This window comes from Chlamydotis macqueenii, chromosome 2, assembly GCF_036417535.1.
Source record: "Chlamydotis macqueenii isolate bChlMac1 chromosome 2, bChlMac1.mat, whole genome shotgun sequence".
Classification (NCBI taxonomy): domain Eukaryota; kingdom Metazoa; phylum Chordata; class Aves; order Otidiformes; family Otididae; genus Chlamydotis; species Chlamydotis macqueenii.
Window position 1 is genome coordinate 11,358,951 of NC_141557.1, and position 22,383 is coordinate 11,381,333.

General features: G+C 40.3%; 1 protein-coding gene across 2 annotated transcripts in view; it reads right to left on the bottom strand.

Annotated features, from left to right (window-relative positions):
* The window catches only part of ADARB2 (adenosine deaminase RNA specific B2 (inactive)), a 320,892-nt gene that overhangs the window by 215,731 nt on the left and 82,778 nt on the right, over window positions 1–22,383 (bottom strand). Inside the window, exon 5 of one of the 2 annotated variants that reach the window (XM_086741922.1) lies at window positions 20,697–20,701. The exons of the other annotated variant lie outside the window; for it this stretch is intronic. Coding sequence (XP_086598048.1) covers window positions 20,697–20,701 — 5 coding nt within the window. The remainder of the gene's footprint in view (window positions 1–20,696; window positions 20,702–22,383) is intronic. 2 annotated transcript variants of the gene reach the window in all.

Genomic DNA, 22,383 nt, shown 5'->3' on the forward strand with positions numbered 1-22,383 from the left:
TAATTTGTGGTTTCACACTTTCTAATGTATTGCTAACTCATCTATTTTTAGTGGATTTCTATTTGAAAGTCTCATGTTTCCATGGCACAGAGAACCTAGACATCAAACATGCAATTTTTCATTTTCTGTATTCGAATCTGATCTTCTGATCCTTGGCTTGGCCAAAGGAGAACTTTCTGTATCTGACACGATGAATTTAGATATTACAGGAAGAGAAAGTATATGAAGGGTTTTGCCACTTCCCATTAGCTCTTGGCTATTTCCCCCCCTCCTTTTTTTTTATCACATCCTGTGATTCCCATATGTGTGCCTTTGTTCCATGGGAAACAGCAGGAACAATACCCTTTGTACTGCTGGCAGACAGCTGCTTCTGATATAGACACATTGCTGCCTTTTGTGTACTCGAAGCATTGCCTCAGCAAGGAAAAAGAAACTATTTGAATTCCACTCTCTTGGTCAGTCTATAGTCCTTGCAAGCCCTTGCTCTGAACACAATATCCCAACAGTGACCTTGCACCAGCCCCTTTCATCAAGAGGCCGGAATGACAAAAGCACGATGCTGCAAAAGGTCCTTCCTCTCCTGGTGGTATCTGGTAGTCACAGCAGAAAACAGATGATCAGGGAATGGGCTCTGGGAAGGCACATTCACCAAAAGCATCTTATCACTGTGAGCCTTCTCCTGCCTTGTCATTGTGTGTGAACAGGAACAGAGCCACTGTATCATCCTACACAGAGGCCTGTCCGCAGTATGTAGCTCAAACAGTGAGCATTAAGGATGAGAATTTCATGAACGTGAGAGACTGATGTCTTATGAAGCATGATTCGGCATGTAGATTAAAACTTGAAATTAGATGGGTAGCTTATAAATAGATATCTTCCAGATGATGAGGTCTAAAGCAGCAAATTAAGATGGGCTTGCTCACAGCTTTCCACTGGTACTTCGGGGAGACTCAAGTTCTCCAGAACAATGAGGAAAGAAAACTAGCAGAGTGATTTCCGCATGCAATGTGGGACACTGGGCATCAGGGGATGAGGATTCAGATCTGCAGCTCTTCACTGAGGTCACACAAGTCACCTCAGAGCCCTCTGCTTTCTTTCTTCCACTTCCTGTCCTTTTTGTCCTGTTTTCAGCAGAAGCAGTCAATCTGCTCAGATTTATGAGCACATCCATGGTTCAAGTTAGGCTCATGTGTAAGGGCTACATTGCACAGCTGGCAGCAGAGCTGTGCTAGGTGACCTGAGACCCCAGCTGCTGGTGGCTACCCGGCACTGCTGAGATCTCCTTGCATGTGCCACCCATTTAGTGGTTTAGTGCCCTCCCAAAATATAGCTGTGGGACATCTGAGGAATTGTGCTGGTTTTGTGTAGTGGAGCGGGCTACAGTGGCAACTTCTGCAAGAAGCTGCTGGAAGTTTCCCCTTGGTCCGCATGACTTGGCTGGGCCTAGGACAGGCCCACTACTGGCCAGGGCCGAGCCAATTGGTGACGGAATGTTCAGTGATAACACCTCTGTGATAATGTATTTAAGAAGAGGAAACAAACAAACAAACAAAAAAATAGATGCAGCAGAAGCAGGGACAGAGAGGGGGAGGCGGGAGCCTTGTGGGCCTTGCGGCCCTCACCCTCTGGCCTCCCGCTGGGCGGCCGACTGGGCCTGACTCGGCCCAGCCCGGCTGCAAGAAGTGGAGAGGAGATGAGATGTGAAGAGAACCTGAGAGGCATCTGCCTGAGCCAATTGTGAAGAATTTTCTGTGAGAGGAACGGCTGCAGACGCCAAGGTCAGTGAAGAAGGAGAGGGAGGAGTAATGCGGCTCCTGGCAGATTCCCCTGCAGCCCGTGGTGCAGCCCATGGTGAGGCCGGCTGTGCCCCTGCAGCCCATGGAGGCCCACAGAGGAGCAGAGATCCACCTGCAGCCCGGGGAGGACCCCACGCTGGGGCAGGCGGATGCCTGAACGGAGGCTGTGGCCCATAGAGGGCCCGTGCTGGGGTAGCCAGGGGGACTGCATCCCGTGGAAGAGATGACCCACGCTGGAGCAGTTCACAAAGGACCGTAGCCCATGGGAGGGACCCCGCGATGGAGCAGGGAAGGAATGTGAGGTGTTCTTCCCTCGAGGAGGAAGGAGCAGCATAAAGCGACAAGTGATGAACTGACCATAACCCCCATCCCCTCTTCCCTGCTGTGCCTCTCAGGGAAGGGGGAAGGAGGTAGAGATAGTTTGGAATGAAGTCAAGCCCAGGAAGAGGGAGGTCTGGGAGGGAAGTTGTTTTTTTCCTCTCTCATTATTATGCTGTGATTCTATTATTAATAAATTGAAATAGTTTTGAAATGAAGGCACTGGGACACACAGTCAGTAAGTCTTGTAATCCCTGACGTAGATGACAAGTGCCGGATGAAAGACTTCCTGAGTCTTTCACTCCTGCAATGTTTCTGGTAAACTGTGTGGATGTTTTATACATCATACAAGACTGTGTTAGAAAACAATTATTTAAAAACAAGATAATTAAGACGTGTAGGTTCACTAAAATACAGTGATTTACATTGGGGATGGATGCAGCACTGCTTAGTTGTCTTGGCGTGTTTTACATTCTATTTTCCAGTTTAATTTGTATTTCTAAGCTTCTATCCCTAGAGAGATGCATAAAAGGCAGCTTTACAAAAATGCATACTTCTATGCCAGAACCTATATTTTCATCTTCAGAACCTATTAATTTTGTATCTCTTGCAATGAGTTAAGGTTTGAAAAAAAGGACCACTGGCTCAAAAAAAAAAACCAAAACAAACAAAAACAACCTCCATTTGATCATCTTTTATTTTGATGTGCATTTGATAGTATCACCTCTCAGCATTCAGGTGATGTTCTTAAACTGTGACATTTTCACTCTCTTTAAGTAACACGTTATTTCTGAATAATAAACTCATGTTTATAATTTCTGTCACCTTAAAGAAAAAGAAAAAGTAACTTTGCAACACTTTGCCAGGTCTTATCCCCATATTTCCATACTATACTAAGATATTGGCAATTATTATTTAAGTCAAAAAGGAAAATCAAAATAATTTACATCATCTATCACAGCTCCCTTGCATGAATAAATTACAAGACACCATGGTAAATCAGTTGTGGGGAAAGGAACAATCTGCATCGAACACTGTATTTGTGCGTATAATCTTTTAAATATTTTCTGACCTCGTATATCAAAACAGCAGATTTAATTCTGTGACCTTTAAGTAATACAAACCTGTTTAACCCAAAGCCCCATGGGGAACCTATAGTCTAATCAGTTGAACTCAGGACACAGCCATAGGAAGAAAAAGAACAGATCTAACTCAGCACAAATTCCAAAATCTGTTTGCCATTCAACTTGGTTTGTGTAGACAGTAAAGTCTTAATACAAGAATCATCTCCTAAGGGTGTATAGATCACACTGTGTGCAAGAAGACATAGTTGCCAATTGTAACAGCTAACACTGCAATAGTTGTGCTTAAGGATTTGTCAGTAGATGCCAAGAGACTTTTGCTTTCTTAAGGAATAAATTAAGCAGCTTGTCTGCTTTTCCCTTTTGGAAAAAATATTTGTTCATTATTGTCAGTCTCAGCTAACAGGGCAAGGAGTGGTTGTCCAGAATGAACCCACTGCCTTCTTGCAGTTGGAGGCAGCTGATGCTCCAGGGTAGGAAGGCATGGGATGAGGAAGAGGATGTGAACGAATTTGTTATCTTCAAAAAGATAAAAAGGAAGTATTGAGTCTAAATTCACCAAAGGAAACACATTTCGCTATTGTGAGAAACAGCAATACAATGAATATACATCTGAATCTGAGTGACTGTATTTCACTTCAGGGCTTCCAGAAAAGTTAGTGATGCAAAAGCCTCCACAACAGTGGTCTCTCCATCATGCAGAAAGTTTGTGTGCTAAAACAGGCTTGTTCTACTGCGTAAGTACAAAATATATACATGTACTCTCTGCAAATGCGTCATTCTCTAGGAAACAGATCTTAGAAGTTAAAACTTCAGCAGGACTCGCAGCCCTCTTTCCTAAGGCATGCAGCACATGCCTGCCCTCCTGCTGAACAATCACTTGGTATCTTCTAACATTTACATATCCACTCGTATTCTTTCCCACAGTTAAATCCTCTTTTATAATCCCCTGCTTCAGGGTCACAGCTCTGTAGAGACTGGTATTAAGGGAATTCAAGCAGGCAGACTGAAAGGAAAATAGACCTCAGAGTTAATTTTGATAGGTGCTGCATATATCCATGGCCAATACATGCTTCAGCGGGTTCCTAGGTGAACTACAATAAATGGAGACTAAAAGAAAGATGATCTAGTCCTGTTTCACAGATGGGGTACTGGAGCACTGTAAGTGGTAACTGCTGACTGACTTGCTCAAAATCATAAAGGAACTCTTCAGCACATAAAAATTTGAGTTCAGATCACTCACATTCATGGGAAAATATTTTGGATTAGGGCTTTGGTGGATTTCCAGGGGTAGAATGAAATCTGATTTTTCTTTGTCCCTGGGGAAAAAAAAAAAGAATTGACAAAACTCACGAAGGCTTAGCAGTAGACACAGAACTGCCTATTGTGGAAAGATTCACAGTATTACCAATTGTTCAAAAATTACTAGCTGTTTCTCATCTAATATCTTTACTGTTTCTGCAAGTATGTATATGTGTGTGTGTGTGTGTTGAATGCACATTATAAATGTCATGTCCCTGTCTTATGCCCCTGCTCTATTTTCCTTCCTCTCATATGAACTAAGTGTCCTAAATTTAATTTTCCCCCTTACAAATTGGCTGCCCTTTCATGTCAGGAGAGAAAACGCCCACTCAGCATAGCTTGAAAGGAACCTGTCTGCGGTTGGGAGGGAAAAGTCGAGGTGTCGCTTTAACTAACTAAATTAAATATAACTGGAGCTCCAAGCAGCTGGCAGGTTTGATTTGGATGTAGGATGCTGTGAGATAGTGATAAGTGAGCGTTCAGGACCAAAGGGAATTAAAAGGCTGTACTTTGGTTTAATGGAGTCACTCTCTTTCTGCGGCGCATCCATTAAGGACATCGTGCTGGCACGCGGTGGTGCCTGCACCACTTAAACTGCAAAAGGCCAACTTCAAATAGGGCTGAGCTTTGGGCTCTGAAGGACACAAGCATGTGGCTTTTGAGATCCTCACCGTCCTGTCCTTAGCCTCCTTGTAGCCTTGTGAAAGAAGGGACAGCTTCTGCCAGACCAGAAGTTTGGATCCTGCTCTGGACCACATGGGAAATATCTGCCAAACAGCCCAAGAGGTGTTTCAGAGAGTGCAAAAAAAAAAAAAAAAATCACATTGCCCTGAATGAGAAATTTGTCTGTCTCTGTTAAAAAATTCCTGAAACCTTGTAATGTAAAGAATTACAGAAAACTATTTCTTCCCCCATCTTTTCAGTTTATTTAATAGTGCATTAGACAGCAGTCTGTGAGTAGTCAGTATTCCCTAGCTCTCTCCTGGTATTAGTATTTCTCTTGTTCATGTAAGCCCTTCCCTGAGGAACAATGAAGATGGGAAAACATTTTTAAAGGTTATGATTCAACTATAAAACCCTACTATTTGTCATTGTCACCAACAGGCAGGTGTAATGCCTGAAAGTGTCTTTCAACTCTGCTTTCTAAAAGGACTAAAAATGTAAATGAAACTTTGATTTCATAATTAGTGCAATAGATTTGACACTTGTCTGCCTCTGGTAACAAGGGGAATTTTCCTTACATTCGCAAAATACTATGAAACCTCCTGAACAAAGATGTTGCAGGAGTGAAAAACTGCGCCTCGGTGCTGTAATAATGCTAAATTTCAAACCAGCTACCCAGCAAGAGACCTCTGCAGATAGAATAGGTTATATATTCAATTTTAAGACTTTTTATTAATTTTCTTTAAAAAATACTATTTTTTTTTCTCTATTTGAAGAACTTAAATTGTAAGTGCCGGAGCATGGATATATTGGTCACTAGATGCTGACAGTGTTTATTATCATAAGCAATCCACTTGAATGTCACAATTTCTAACTAATATTAGTTAGAAGACTGGACACTAGAGTAATTATCATTACAATGAGTTTGACAACCCCCATTTCCACAAAGCAGTCATTACAGACTCCTTGGTCTTTTGCACAATTCAAAGCTAATCTTTAATTTTTTTTTTTATATATGCCAATCTAACTTATGTGGTAAAACAATTCAAGAATATGTACATTTGTTTCCTCATGCACAGAGATGCATATTTATGAATAATTTTCTGTAAAATATGTGTTGAGGCAAAAGGAAAAATTGTTTTGAAAAAGATTTATTAGTTCTGTACAGAGAAAAAACATATTGGGTTAAGGATAAGTGCCACGTAATTTGAATGATTATTGATTTCAAAAGGCAAAGCACCAAGTCACATGAGACTGTACATAAAGTACAGGCAAAACCAAGAGAGAGTCACAATAAAGAAAAGAAAAGAAAGAAAATATCCCTCCAAAGATGGCAACTCTTCAACCAAATTCAGTCCTCTTCTTCACCTTTAATTTATTTTATCTGATAGTTTTTCACTTGTCCTTTCCTGGAGGTGAGGTCATTACTACTATCTGCATTACAACAGCAGCCAGAAACCTCAACTGTGATCAGGATCTCAGTGTGTCAAAAACTATTGTGGAGAGAGAAAATTCCACCAAAAAATGTCTTGGAAAATGTCAGCTGTGTGACTAGGAATCAAATGCCTTGGTATACTTGCCTAAGCGAATAGTGCAAGCAAATAGGCTGCATTTATGCAATTAGAGACTGCAATTACACAGTGAAAGCTACGATTTCAGTGAAACTTCTGCTTGCTTTAAATTGCCAGGATTATGCCCACTACTGCACTATAATTGGTAAAGATGAGAGAGAAAAGTAATGGGAAGGTGTGATAGTTATAACTTTGGATGCAATTATTTTAGTGTATAACAAAGATAGTTTGCTGTGTATCAGTATAGCTTTTTTTTTTTTTTGTGAGGCAAAGGCTCTTTAAAAGGTTTATTGACAGTAGGCACTGCATGGAAAAGATCTGTAGGAAAGTCTTAACGGCTTTTCTATACATCAGTTCTAGAAAAAGGTCTTGTTAGGTATTTTACCTGTTGCATCTAGATGCCAAGATATTTTTGGCTACTTACATCATATGCTCTAAAACAATGAAATGATAGTGATTTGAGTGAAGTATTTCACTGTACATCTATATTAAAATATGGAAAGAAATAAATGGCTGTCTGACATTGCCTAGTTTATCAGGCTTTTTAGATAGCCATTATTTTCCTAAACATCTTCCCATTAGAAGTGTCAAGACTTTCCAAAATAGAAAATACGCAATTTTGCTCTACTTTCTGTAATCATGAGAAAATAAATTTGCAATGAAACTTTATTGGAAGGGGAAAATGAAAGGAGGTGAACCTGACATTATTCATCTAGAAGTTATTTTGAAAACCTTCTGGATACAACATCCTGACACATAAAACTAAACTTTGTCTTCAAAATAAGTGACTTTGACTAATTTAGTAAGAGCCAGTGGTATTCAGAACACATCCAAACCCACTCACATCTTTTGAGGCTTAATTTCAACATCTAGGATCTCAAATTAAGGTAGCAGAATTTAAAAATCTTGGCATTAAGAGGAAAGTTAATGAAAAACAAATTTGAGAACTGACACAGCAAAGGACATTTTCTACAAGACTGGATCTGAAATGGATCTTCAGCTCTAGGTGCCTTTAGGTATCAAATCTGACCATTGCTACTGCTGCGTAAGTAGGGATATTCTCTGACATAATTTTTAGCTGATTTAACTGTAATTTAAGAAAACCGTTCACTCCTGCCCCTCTCCCGGAGGTTGCCAACCCTTTGCCAGAGCAGAAGGGAGCAGATGCTGGTATCTTCACCATGCCAGCTCATAAGGCAGTGCTTCAGCTCAGCCCAGGATAGGGTCTCTGTTGGGAGGCCAGCATGGGACAGCAGCAGCTGAAAGACAGGCATAGCCAATGCAACACCGTGACCATCTCCTACCAAGTTGTAGAAGCCTGCAACCCTTCTTTTACAATGAAATTAAGAACCTTGAAACAAAGACTATAGGAAGTGGGTCCTTCAAAGAACACAGTAGTATTTTCTGGTACCTAGGGGTACGGCTTTGGAAGGGAAATATTTCCCACAGTAATCACAGGGTGATGCATTCACCTCTTTTACCCTGGAGAAGCATATCAATTCAGTGCTTTACCAGGCTACCTTCTTCTCTCACAGTATCTGGCCTACAATGTTCAACTTCCACACTTCAGTTTTCACAGCAACACTGAATCTCTTATTCCACAATATAATTGCTTTGTCTGGTTACTTTTATTTTCTTTAGCTTTTAAGGTATGAACCTTGACCTATTCCACAAGAATATCTGGAATTATTTATTTTTTTTTAAGCCAAATGCCATCCCACTGTAGCGCCACATAACAACCAGCAGCACTCCTTCTCTACACATTTTCTCAGAGTTCCCACAGCAGCACAGCTGTGCGAATGGAATGATGAGTGAATGGAATTAATATCATGCAGAAAGTAAAATTCAGTCAATAAAGCAGTATCTGGTACAGTCCACCACAAAACAAATCTCGTTTTCCAGAAGAAATACAACCATGATTTTCCAAAGACACCTCAGCAAATACAATACCTTCCTTACATGGGATTAAACATGATCATAGGGAAAGCAAGCAAATACAGTTAGACTTGAAGTAGCAATTCTCTTTTTGGCAGCATTTCTCCTAATTTCTGCAGAATTATTCACCATTCTTTCTGGATAGTGCAAATGTTCCACTGAATCTTGTTTTTAGCTGAGTTCTAAATATGCTTGTAAGACAATAATAGATTTTTTTTTCACAGTGTACAAATATAGTATTTGTGCAAATCCAACTGAACTGCCAGATACCGGATCACTTTCCTCTACATTATTGCCATATGCAATTATGCATCAGACAAAAACATACGCTGACTTTTGGCTAAGTATTGAAAAATCTTATAAGCACTTTTTTTTTTTTTGGTGGTATTGAGCAGGCATTCAGCTACCAGAAGTAGTTTTATCATACATAGTAATATATAGTATATTTTAATTCATTTGGTCATGCTGGAACTGTTTCGCATCCTCCATTCGCTAGGGTTTTCTGGTGGCATCTTTAAAACCAATTATTATCTATCATTACTGCCTGCAAGGAATAGCTATACGTTTTCTGACTGTAGAAATAATCAGCAGTAACAATGCAACACCAAGCTGCTACCTTTTTAATGACCTAAGAAACATAACCACTAATTTATTGTAGCTTCTCATGTCACAATAAAAATATATCCATTTTTATTTTAATAAAGTCAAACCCACTGAAAATACTCTATCTGTAAAACACACTAATAAGCATTTGATTGAATTAATTAACATTACCTGTTATTTCAATGCTTTTGATGAACTACAGACCATGAAGTCCAGCACAGTTTTATAATTCTTAAAAATTACTAGAAAATATAAGCTCATAACATTCCAATTAGAGATTTACCTGTCAGTTTCCTTTAGTTTAATTATACCAATGATAAAATACCCAGAAAAGTCTAAGTAGACAAAGGATATGAAGGCTGAAATTCTTAAAAGTTTAGAGGTATCCAAGTTTTACAATTTAGATGTTAAATACTAAGGCCAAATTTTAAAAGGCATTTGGTGTGTAAAGGTGCTGTGTTATTTTCAGCTATGCCCATTTAGTTCAAGATATGTTGAGCACACAGTTTTGAAAACATCTTTACGCCATCTGTGTCTTTAGTACCCTATATTTAGTACCCTCACGGCATCATGCTTTGAAGTGAAAACCCTAATGCACCATTTCCATCCTTTTTCCTCTCCCTCTGCTTCCACTGCTGTTTTATATTTTCACACAACCTGTGCCAGTTTTCTACGTGGCCATGTAGGGATGTCCTCAACCATCCAGATGCGTCCTACCAGCAGAACAGGCAACATAATGCCCACCCGGAGGGCCATAGCTTAGCTTGGCTATGAAATAGCACACCGTCACCAGGACACTGCCAGTTTTACATATGTCCATTAGAAAGCACACAAATGTTGATGGCATTTTCTCAGCAGAAAAAAAAGAATGCTTGGAGGTCAGGTACAAGCAAAGGGCCCTGCTCCGCGTGCACTGCGGCAAGCAGTCGAGCAGCGAAGACAATCCTTCCTTCCACGCCTTCCCTCCTGCTGCCTCCCAGCATGGCAGTGGGAGGGAAAATGCACAGCTCAGAGGAGTCTAAATTTGAACAGCTGAGCTCGAATGAGAGCTTTTTACGTCCTCAGGATTGTTTTATAAAAGTGACTTTTTGTCTTTTTTTTTTGTCAAACCAGTAGTGGATAACACCAAAAAGATTTCAAATTAAAACCAATGCTTAACTAACTTTATATAAAATTCTGCCCACTGTTTTTTCATTCTGAGACAATTGCTTTTTTTATTAGAGATTTATGGACCACTGAGAAGAAAAGTATATAGAAATACTGACTCCCAAGTTATTGACCTTATTATACCAACATTAGTGAGAATGCTGCTTGTCATTTTAAGATATTTCTGTTCATTCCTCATTATGGTCCATCAGTTTTTTTCTGTATATTGGCTGTACATAAAAAGGAAAGTATGTTTGGAATCTGAAGTCCATGTATACTCACTTAATCCAAACAAATTGAAAGCAGTCTAATAGCCTCTTGCAGAAACATGCTGCATTTAATTTACATGATGATGAGATGGGAAAATGAATTATGTAGTGGCTGATCAACTTGGGACAGACAGAAAATGATGGAGCCCCATGACACCTTGAACCCTCTAGGTGCAGGGGAACTGCCCCAATGCCTCTGATGTTTGTGCAGAGAATTCTCTTGAACAGCATGCTGCCACACTGTTCATAGTTTCCAACTCACAAAAATTCATATAGACTTTGGCAGACTGGACTAACATATCTCCCTGGAGGGATTTTACTCATGAAGTTCCACCTATGCTCCAAACCAGTCAGACTAATGCCATAAAGCTGTATTAGTGCAGGATCTCCACTAATGTTTTTCTAGACCCACTATATAAATATAATTTTGGAGAAAGAATCATGAGTATACTCATGTGCATGATAATGTAGCTCCTACCTTAGCTGTAATTCTAAATCAAATTATTAATTTTTTTTTCTTTTACTCTCTTGTTCACTGTAGCCACACAGCCCTAGTGGAACAGAAGAACATGACATAATCCTCTTGAAACATGTACATTTTCTTCTTTGCAGTGCTCTGTATACCAGTGTCACTACTGATCCCAAACCAGCCTTTTTTCTCTGGGACAGTAAGAATCCCATTGCTATGCATTCACACAGGAAGGGGAAAGTGTCCTGAATTTGCCATAATTTTTGTTCTATTGTTGCCCAAGATGGAGAGATGTCTCACTCAAAATCTGTGAACTCCTGAGTGGCCTTTCTTGTCTACCTTTTTAGATGCCATCACCACTTGAAAGCTCATTTGGCTCAACAGATGGGTCTACAAGAGCTGGCAAAAAAATTTCTGCTGTTCTGGGGAGTGTATGTACTTCTATGCATGGAAGGCAAAAAAGTAGTTGATATGTGAGGTGACATTCAAAGCAAGATCATTGCACTGCTGCGTCTGCAGAACTGAATTATTTTCTGCTGCTGTTCTCTGTGTGTGAGTTGAGGCCACAAGCCAGACTGATGTTTGCGGCAGAGAAACAGAAAGAAACACAAACATGTTTTCATGCCTTATAGCTGAATTCTGCAAGGTATGGCACATCTTTTTGGAGGTCACGAGCCTCCTCAGCGAGGTCAGATCAAACACCTTCCAGGTTTGCACCCTTAAGGAGAAAACATACTTTTTAATGATATAAATGTCAAAGAGCTACAGCCTGTTAAAGTGTGTTACTGCTTTCTGGGTAATTTTACACTGACTTTAATTACGCTCCATCTTCATCTGACAGCCTGATTAGCGTACAGTTCAGTCAAAGGCACATTGCCTGCCCAGCTGTATGCAGACCCACGTTGGGGAGGATTTCAGAGACATGCCAGAGACACAGCAGACAGTGAACTATGCTGGGAGTATCTCACATCTGTATCAATTTAGTACCCAGAGGAAGAATTAACAGCCTGTTCTGCTCTTTCAGACCCTGGAATGTCTTGACTAGCACAACTTAGATGCTAGAAATACTGTTCTGACTTAAAACTATGCAATTAAGCCAAATTTCTCATTCCTGTTCCTTTATGAAAGATAAGACAGTTATACCAACAGAACTACGCTGCTTCAGACATAATGAAGACTAACACTGGAATGTAAAGATCTGGTCCATACATGATGGTACGCTAGAAAGAAAAATATTCAACAATCTACCACTCAGCTTTTATTTTTCTTTTGCCAAGGTAGGGGACATTTTTGTTCATTAATACCAAACAAACATTTGTTTCACTTGACTTTATTCCCATCTAGTGCGACACTCAAGCAGAACAGAACTCTAGATCACCTTCAATCAAACCAGCTTCTCAGTATTTATGCTTTTAATGTTAAGGACAGAATATGCCAGGAGTACTGAACAAGGATGGCAAGCAAAACAAAGTAATATATTTCCACCTTGCTGTGACACACAACTTCTTTAGACATCATGTACTAGGACAAGCATGATGTCCATGTAGTTTCTTCTTCTTCACTCCAGGATGCACTCGAGTCACTTTTATATGTTTGGTAACTTGCTTTTACAGTATCGCTCATTCTTCACTGGTCTGCAGCTCCACACATGAGGCCCTTTGCATATCTTAGATACTACTCCCGTGTTCTCTGAGTTTCCATCTCTATGTCTGCATGTCTTTAACTGACCACTACTGAGCTGTCTATAGCCATGAAGTCCTCAGTGCCCGCCCGTGTCCCATCTCTTATCACCCCATGCCTGCACGCCGCTCTGCCCATCCTGTGTTGCCCTCTCTCAAGGCCTCTGCTTGTCATATCAAGTCTGCATTTCTCTGCGTGCTATCGCTATGTTAGAGCCACACATATCTTATTCTATATGGTATAATGGCTTTTTACTGCTGTCTGTCTAAAGCTATGGTTGTACCACACAAAGATAAACAAAAGTAAAACAAATTAGCCACAGCTACTTGGTCAATTAGAGAATTTGCTGTCACAGCTAAACCAGGGAAAACAAAGCTGCAGACAGGTCAGGTGTTCAGGCAGAGCAAACTTATCCAGTCTCAGTCCTGAGGTCTTACAAACTCAGTACAGAGCCTATGGCCTGCAACTAGCAATGGCAATACCTGTTACAGGGCTACATGGATAATGTCACGTAACTGCACTGTGCTAAAGATGGCGTGTCCTGTGAAGACTGCAAAGCTGTGAACTGTGAATGGGGCAATGCCATGGGGAGATCTGATCCTGTACACCTTTGTCACATTTACATCTCCAAGTTATGGCAAAGGTATTTTTGTTTTAAGTTAGGTTAATCATTTATTAAAGGGGTCTCAGGCTCTTTAAACCATTCTATCTGCAACCTCTTTCGGAGAGGTAGACCCTGATGAGGTGTTGGCTTTGAGAGCTTGACGCACAAGCAGGCTCTGATCAGGTGAGATGTTGTGCTTTCTGAGTTTACACCGTGCTGATTTTTTCATATATCTTTTAGCAACAGTGGGATGTTTTATTTTTTTCTTAACAAGCAATATTTTTTCTTATATACAGTGAGAAATACTTAATACATACGGTATTTAAGAGTGAGAAACTGGTGGCTAGCCAGTGTTAGAGGAAAGAATGAAGCTGAAGTACCTTTGGCCACTTGGCATCCTGAGTCACTCAGGTAAATACAAATCCCCTTGGTAAAAGTATTCTTCAACATTCAAGTTATGACAGCATGAGAATTTAACATGTGTTCTTAACTTTACCCCCAGATGAACACCTAGTATTACTGAACTGTAATATCACATGTATCCTCACTAAAATTCGCTAACACTTTAAAATTACTTTCAGAGTAAGCCTTAGACATTTTGGAGTCTACCAAAATTTAGGGTCTAAGTTCGTCCTAAAAATGCAAATTTGTCTTTTCCTTTCATGCTGTCAGCTGTCCTCTCCTCTATTCCAACCTGCATTGCTCTTGGCTGCACTTTGAGTCCTCAAGCCATGACTTGGGCCCCTGCTTACTCACCCTCGTGTCCTCCATCACATCCCCATCACACTCATCCCCAAGTTCCTGCCTCTCATGGCTGGTACCGCATGTCCTAAACTAGAAGCACAGGTCTTGGCTTAGTCTCTGCTTTAGAGGAACATGTGGGAGAGGGTTACCCCTCAGGTCTGCAGCTGCTGCCTCTTTGGCCACCCTTGTACCTCCAAAGGAGAGTTCACCCCACCTAGAGATATGACCAGCTGAGCTGGGTACATAGCCAGGCACCACACAATAATGTGGGAACTGGCCTGGATGGACTGGACAGGTCTGCAGAGTCCCAAATAATTACTTGATTTTTTTTTGGCTAAGGCTGGCCCTGTTTGTGCACCCTGCTATTTACAAAAGATAACCAGAATCTATTAATCTTGTGCATAATAACAACAAATTAAATAACACTGCACAACTTATTACAAACAGAATACAGCAGAATAACAAGGCAAATACATTGCCTTATCTGTGCACTCTCACATGGCCTGCTTGTCTTGGGCCTATCAGTGTCCTCATCTAAGCCCTTACATGAGCATCAATATGAACAGCAATTCCTTAGTGGATCATCAGTGTTATTTCATTAACAGCACCCTACTCCTCAAGAACAAAATATTTTCATTAGAGGTGAACTCTGATTGGAGAAAAGAAACCTCTGACTCTTTTTTTTCCAGTCCAAAACCATCCCCAGTTTCAACAGTGAGTCCAGAAAACAACCCTGCCATGACTAAACCAAATGCAAAACATAACTGCCAATGTAATCTCCAGTGATCTCCTCTAGTGTAGATTTTTGAAAAGACAAGGGACCTGTCTGCATCACCTGTGTGTCAGCATTTTATTTCTCTTTACACTTTACAAATTCTAAATAAACTTAGAATTTGTGCAGGGCATCAGACCTGCAGTGCTATTTCTCCAGTCAGCTCTGAGTCAGGATGGCATGGAGAATGCTAGCGCTCCAACTAGAACCCACTCAGGCAAACCACTCTATAGGAATGGGAACCCTTGCAGTAAAGTAAACATCTGCAGATGATGGATGATCTGAAGCCTTAGGTCCTTCCATTTCACAGACACCATTGAAATGCCATCAGTCATATGGTGGTTTTCAGTCATGATATCAATCAAAGCCATATTTCAGTAAAATTTAGCAGAAACTCTTTGCATCCTGAATTATCAGATCTCTGCCTTTCAGTGCTTAAAATATTGTAACATTTTTCACTGAACTGTTTTGGAAAGAGCAAGTACAAAAGTTCCCGGAAATGAAATAAAATCATGCTGGCTTATGCTTATGCAGTAACTTCTAGCAACCCTCTGGAAGAATTAATGGCCAAAACTTACATTTCTAGGTGGCTAACACAGTAACTAGCAAACAAATTTAATTTAGACTAATGTCCTAAACCCTCATTCAGACAGGAAAAAAAGGCTGGATTTCAGCCTTTTTTGGAAGGAGTAAAAATAATCTAAGCAGTTCTTCAATTTTTTATGGGGTTCAGAAAAAGAGGGCTTTTCATGCTAAAATCGGAACAAAATTGAAGCATTGCACAAGGTGAGTTTTGGCAAACCTGTTTTTGCTATGTTCTGCAGACACGGCAAACAGGGACAGAGAAGACATGAAGATAAGGATTCTGAGCTGACAGCCCGTAAAGCCAGGCTGCCTCCTGCTTCAGGCAGGACAGGCAGAGTTTCAGACTCAGCTGGCCAGCTTCAAGATTGGGTACATTTTTCTCATTTAGGGAGGTGAAGTTTGTCTTCCTATCTAAGCAGTACAGCAACAGCTGTGATGAGGCTGAGCAGGTATAATCTGTCCTAATTTTAATAAGGTGGGTGTGTTCAGAACTAAATCTCTAAGCAATGTAAATCAAGGTAATGCTATGGTCTTTCACACACCTGTACCAGTTGGTGGCATCAACTGGGTATCTGTCTTATTCCTTTATATCCCTCCTAATCTTTTGGCCATGAGAGGCAAATCCAAATGTGTCATCCTGATCCTACAACAGCAAAGCACTTGAAGTTCAGTAGAGTCCAAGTCCCCACACAGAACTTGCAGCTTTCAATGCCTGAGCCCGCCTTTCCCAAGGCACAAGAGTGAGTGCTGATGGTCTGTTTTTCCTGTAACTAATCCATGTTTCAACATAGAGTTTCAACTGATCCATGACATTCAGAGTAGGTGTCTTCGTACCTCTTCTTCAAAACACACACTGACTCCCATCACTGAAGATTATTAACAAGTCTCAGAGAAACAAACCCTGCATCTTGATAGTGACACCAGAGTGAGGTTGCTTTGAGTGACCATTCCACCAGCCATTCTGAATGACTTCAAACAGCTCCTGCACATCGCCCTGTCTGATGGACGTGCTGTTTACCTGTTTGGTTAAAACAGACAGTTCCTTTCCCTGTTCTTCCAGAGGATGAAGGGACAGATGTATGAGTATGCCTCATACCAGCAACAAAACTCTCCTGTGAAGGTCAGTGCACAGGTATGCATTTTGAAGATCCTTCTAAAGTAAAGTAGCTTAGTCAAACTGCCAGCTACTCACATTGCTGAATTTTGGGACCAACTAATAGCATCTACTTTTCTAATTCAGATCCCCCTATACAAAAGACCACATCATATCTAATGGTACTGGCACTGAGCGGTCACTGGAGCTGCTTGGCTATTGTTCTGGTCTAAGGAATTAACATGAAACTCTTTCTGTTCTCAGGGATGGAAATGCCAATTCACATCCACAAAGCAGTAACAAAAAAGGAAATGAGTGCTTACAAATGCAATAGTATACCTTTCAATCTAATGTCATTATGAATTACTTCGGCTGCAGGTTCTTTGTAACTTTATAATTAACAATCTGTAAAGACAAAAGAACACACATACAGAGCTTTAAACAATTTGCTATACTGCCTGTTGTTCTTGAAGATGTCTTAATAGTTCTTTACAACATATTCTGGAGTATATAATTACACAAATTTCTTAGACTGAACCAAAACACAGCCCTTTTTTAAAGTTAAACTTGATATAATATTTCCTTGAAAGCTGTCATCTTAAAAATACAATGATGTTTCAATTTAGCTGAGATATATCAAAAAAAGGAGGAACCTTGTGCTCAATTTTAATGTGTTTTTCAAGGTCTATTGATGTTTGCTGTATTTGTTTTTAGCTAGTAAGGAAAATGAGATAGAAAAAGAAAGTTGAGCTGGGTGAATGGTTCATAAAATTAGTTTGAACTTGCCTAAACAGAAATTTTATGCATCCCAAGCCTCATTTTTCTACTGGATGTTCAAGTTTGACTTTCAGCTACACTACTCCTCTTTGCTTTTCCTGATGTCACTCTAAATGTATTACCCTTTGTGTGATTAGAGAGAGCAAAATGTTTCCTTAATACATCAATTTTTTTTTCTTTCACACGACTGTAAAGGAAAGTCAACAGAGCCACACTGATGTGAAAGTATGAGAGATATTAGGCTTAGTTACTTCTTGGTAACTAACAATATAACTGAAAATAACAATAGGGATGGTTATTGATGGCAAGGAAAGTACTGATAATCTCAGATGTGTTCCTCCTCATGCACACAGAGCCAATCCTGACAGTTTCCAAAGGAGCTACACTCTCCTAGTACTCAATTCTCCAAAAAGTTCAAGAGTCCTTTCCTAGTTCAACTCATCATCTTTTAAAATTGTTTCTTAACAAAGGAGTGCCACAAGCAATACGAGCTGGCAGTTTGATTACAGAAACCATGAGAAACATGGCAAGCAGATTGCCTGTGGAGATCACCCACAGGAGTAATCCCTGCAGATCAGCACGGAGATGTATCTGTCTGCAGTGTTTGGTAGATAAATAACCGTTCATTTCCCAGAACTGTTTATGGCTCCCTTTATCAGACCTAACATTCACTATTTTTTAAAAGACATTTACCAAACATAAACAATTTGTGAAACATTTCCATTCTAGAAATTACAATTGCCCTGTCAGACTTCATCAGTAAGATGACATCTGTGTGAAAATCTAAGCAATACCTTTTTCAGAAGTGCTGCACCAGAGACAGTAGAGAGAAATGCTTACTATCATTACTTTTAAACAGAGAAAACACTATTGGGTAAAAGAGGAGCAGTAAAATTAGGCAGAAGATTAATCCATTTGATTGGTCCTCTGTAAATAAGGGTAGCTCTCGAGATATTAAAGTAAAACCTCATAAATGGAAGGAAAGGTGGCTCAAAAGTCTTTTGTTCGGATCCAAATCCATGAAAGGATTGCTTTCAGGCTGATGAAGCAAACTATTTCAAAGATATGGTTAAGGATGTGTATTACTGTTTACTATTACTGTTTGTAAAGCTACAGAAAGTTCTACTGTCCAGCAGGCTCTGGACAAAGATGCGGCATTCGGATAAAATAGTTTAAGAGAGCATGAAGGACATGGAGGCATGGGATAGAATGTACATTCAAAACTACAGTGCTGTTTTCTTCCAGTGTTGATTGGTCTTGCTAGTAATTTGTAAAATAATTCTGAAAATCTAAAATAGTGCCAGTGACAAGGGACTACATGAAACAAAGCCAAGGACCCAAATCAAAGCCTTTGGGCAGCTCACTCAACATGTCAGCCTTACTGTAGATAGCCTAAGAACAAATATTTCTGATACGATCACTAGCCCAAGAGCATGTGCCACCCTCCTCAGGTGACTACAGACCCAGTCCCATGGGCTAGTTTCCCATGGAGTTCAACTCCAGCTGATTTGGCCGAGTTAGTTCACTGAGATGAGACTGTACATAAAGGATGCCTCAAAACACAAACTTTATCTTTTAGGGGTAACTTGGCACTCAGGTATTTTGATATTTAATGAAGAATGTTCAGACTGAGCGGAAGGGAAGCATTCAGGATTTCCAGTGGTATTTGTTAAAAACCAAAGAATCCATGTTTGGACTAAATCCTGAGGCTGGAACTAGAGATGTTTACTAAACCTTCTCTGATGGGATTTTTTTCCTAACTAGTTTGCAGTTTTCCATCAAAGAACATCTGCTAAGGGCAGTATAAAGCATTCATGGCATGACTGGAGAGAATGACAAGCATATTGGTTATTCATCACTGACAGAGCAGTGATGGCTCCAGTCCTACAGTCTAACCACATTTCCAAAAGGAAGCAGGTGGATATAAAAGAGCAAACAGCCTGAAAGTGAATCCTGGGAGAAATCACATAGACTGACTGTCCAGCCCTTGAGCTACCAAGTTACCCAGGATAACAATATGGCATTAGTTATGCAAAAGGACTTGAGCCAACTTTAAACAACGATGGATAAGTCCACCTGCTCACTCTCCAAGAGACTCCCTCCACATATGCAACCTGCCAGAAGATTCAATAAACTAAAAGTAAACCTGTCTCATGGCTACAGTATTGGTGAAAGCATCAAGTCAGTCTATGCCTTTGCTGTCATCAGTGAAGAGTAAGAAACAAAAGAAGAAATGTGACATGATTGTACAGGCCCTTCAGGTTATCATTCTTGCTCTCCAAAACCCTCAGGAAAACAGTCATCTGACAGGCAAGCAGTCAACACTTCACATTAGGTACCTATCTAAAAACCAGTTTCAGTCAAAGGTGATTGTTGCCCTCTTTGCTACTGCTAAAATGTCAAGAGCATGCCTGCTCCCAGATAAGCATGAGTGTGAGAGAGAGAGAGGGAATGAGAGGGAGAAAGAGAGAGGAATCAAGAGAAGGTTAGTCAACTTAATTTGTACTCATTAGCTGAGGGCGATGCATTCTCCTCTGGGAAGAGAGGAGGGATATTACTGGCAAAATGGTAACCTCAGAGGCAGCAAGAAAGTCTCAGTTCTCCTATGACTAATGTTGGACACCTGGCCAAACAGCCACTTCTTGGCCAAGTAAGCCTAGGTCTGTATATCCGTGCCCTGTAGAGAAGCTGAACTTCACCTGCACTCCTGAGGAGAAAAGTTTGCCTCATTTTTTTGATATGTGGAATTTTTCCACATATTAGACATTTTTTTCCAATAGACTTTGATTATGTAAGTCCTCTCTTTCTTTACCAAAAATAAAGAAAATATGATCTTGAGTCTTGCCATGGCTGATGTCTGCTGACTGTAAGCACAGAATAAAGTGCATGCTGTACATTTCCTGAGCCAGTGGTTCATTGTGCTGTCCTTTGAAAACTCTACCATATGCATTCCTGTCAACTGAGTTTTTCTTAAGACTGTTGGTATTTACATCACAGACAAGAAATTCAGTCAGTCCTTTTTGGAAACTAATAAATTATGCTGATATGAATACACCAAAGACGGAAGACACAAGCCAGGGTAGTGACTAGTGCAGTAAGGCACAGTCCTTGTAGGAGTATTTGCAAAGCAAAAATGAATGGTAATGTCAGAAAAATTATCTTTTAGTACCAGGCTTAGTGCTCAATTCAAAGCATTCAGGGTTAACATAGCTCCTCTCTCCTTTTTCCAGGGCAGCTCCACGAACTACTGCCACTATTCACACCATTTCCACTTCTGAGAAGACTACCTTGCCTTGTGCTTTCCGAATGTGCAGCCTTCACTGCTGTGCAGGGGTGAAATCAATGGCAGTGCCCCTGAGGTCTTTAATAAGGCAAAAGAGAACAATTTTGATTTTGGTGCTTCAGCGCGTATCTGAACACATATAGGGTAGCACTTGTCTAGCTCTACTCTGACAGGTAGGTATTCTAAATGGATTATTCAATCCATCTAACCAATTAAACCAACAAACCCTAAATTGCTAATCCAGTAGATTTACTCACATAATGGCAAAGCGCTTTGGAAAAGTACCAAGGACAAGCTAAAATAACAAGACTGTAAACCCCATAAGGAGATGAACTTGTGAGTTATCCCACCAAGCACAATACCTGCAGTGCTGCATAGTGAACTGCTAGATGTGGGATCATGAAAAACCCAAGTGATGGATCTGTGATGAAGAAAAGCCTTCCAGTCTTCGCTGATGAGGGGGCATAGAGCATAGAGCAAGACAAGGGTGATAAACATCAATTCCATCACTGAGTAACATGTAATCCAGTTCATGCAGTAGAACTGGGATAGACTCCAAAAGGACATGCTTGCCAGTCCTGTTAGCAGAAGTGGGGATATTAAAGTTGGTTCCAGAGAGAAGAGATAAAATAGAACAGCAAAAAGAGAGGCAAAGTAAATAATTTAGCTCAGCGGCAAAAAGATTTTTTTAATGTCACATTTCCAATCTTTGAACTATTTTGGCAATGCTTTCTTCGGCTTATTTGTCACTTGTCAGATAGAGAAGAACTTATCTCCATGGCAACACATTATATTAAATGTAGGAAGCAGAATCTATCTCTCTATCTAGCTGTTGTCGTTTAACCCCAGCTGGCAACTAAGCACCATGCAACCGCTCGCTCACTCCGCCCCCACGCCCAGTGGGATGGGGAGGAGAATCAGAAAAAAGAAAATCTAATGGGATGAGATAAAGACAGCAAAGGAATTATTATTATTATTATTATTATTATTATTGTTATTGTTATTATTATTATATACAAAATTAGTGATGCACAGTGCAATTGCTCACCACCCACTGACTGATACCCAACCTGTCCCTGAGCAGCTATCGCAGCCTCCTGGCCAACTCTCCCCAGTTTATACACTGAGCATGATATCATGTGGTACGGAATATCCCTTTGGCCAGTTTGGGTCAGCTGTCCTGGCTGTGCTCCCTCCGAGCTTCTTCTGCACCTCCTCACTGGCAGAGCATGGGAAGCTGAAAAGTCCTTGAATTAGTATAAGCACTACTTAGCAACAACTAAAACATCAGTGTGTTATCAACATTATCCTCATATTAAATCCAAACCACAAAAACATACTAGCTGCTAGGAAGAAAATTAACTCTGTTCCAGCCGAAACTAGGACCCTATCTCAGCATCTGAGCTTATTAAAGCTCATTAAATTGTAACCTACAGTGAAAGAGCAATAGGGACCTGTACTGAAGCATTTGTTCAAGGAAAATAAAATACACTAGTAGATACTGAAAATGGAAGATTACCTACATTCAAGAGGTTGAAAACAGCATCCAAACACTTTTAAATAGGAAAAGCTTTCTAGGCAGGGAAAGATCTGCAGGTCTGACCAGTAGTCTAAAAGTTGTGTGCAATGTAGAGAAATGAGACGCTGAGACACTTCGTGTCATTCAGAAGGTAGGACAGGAGGAGCAATAC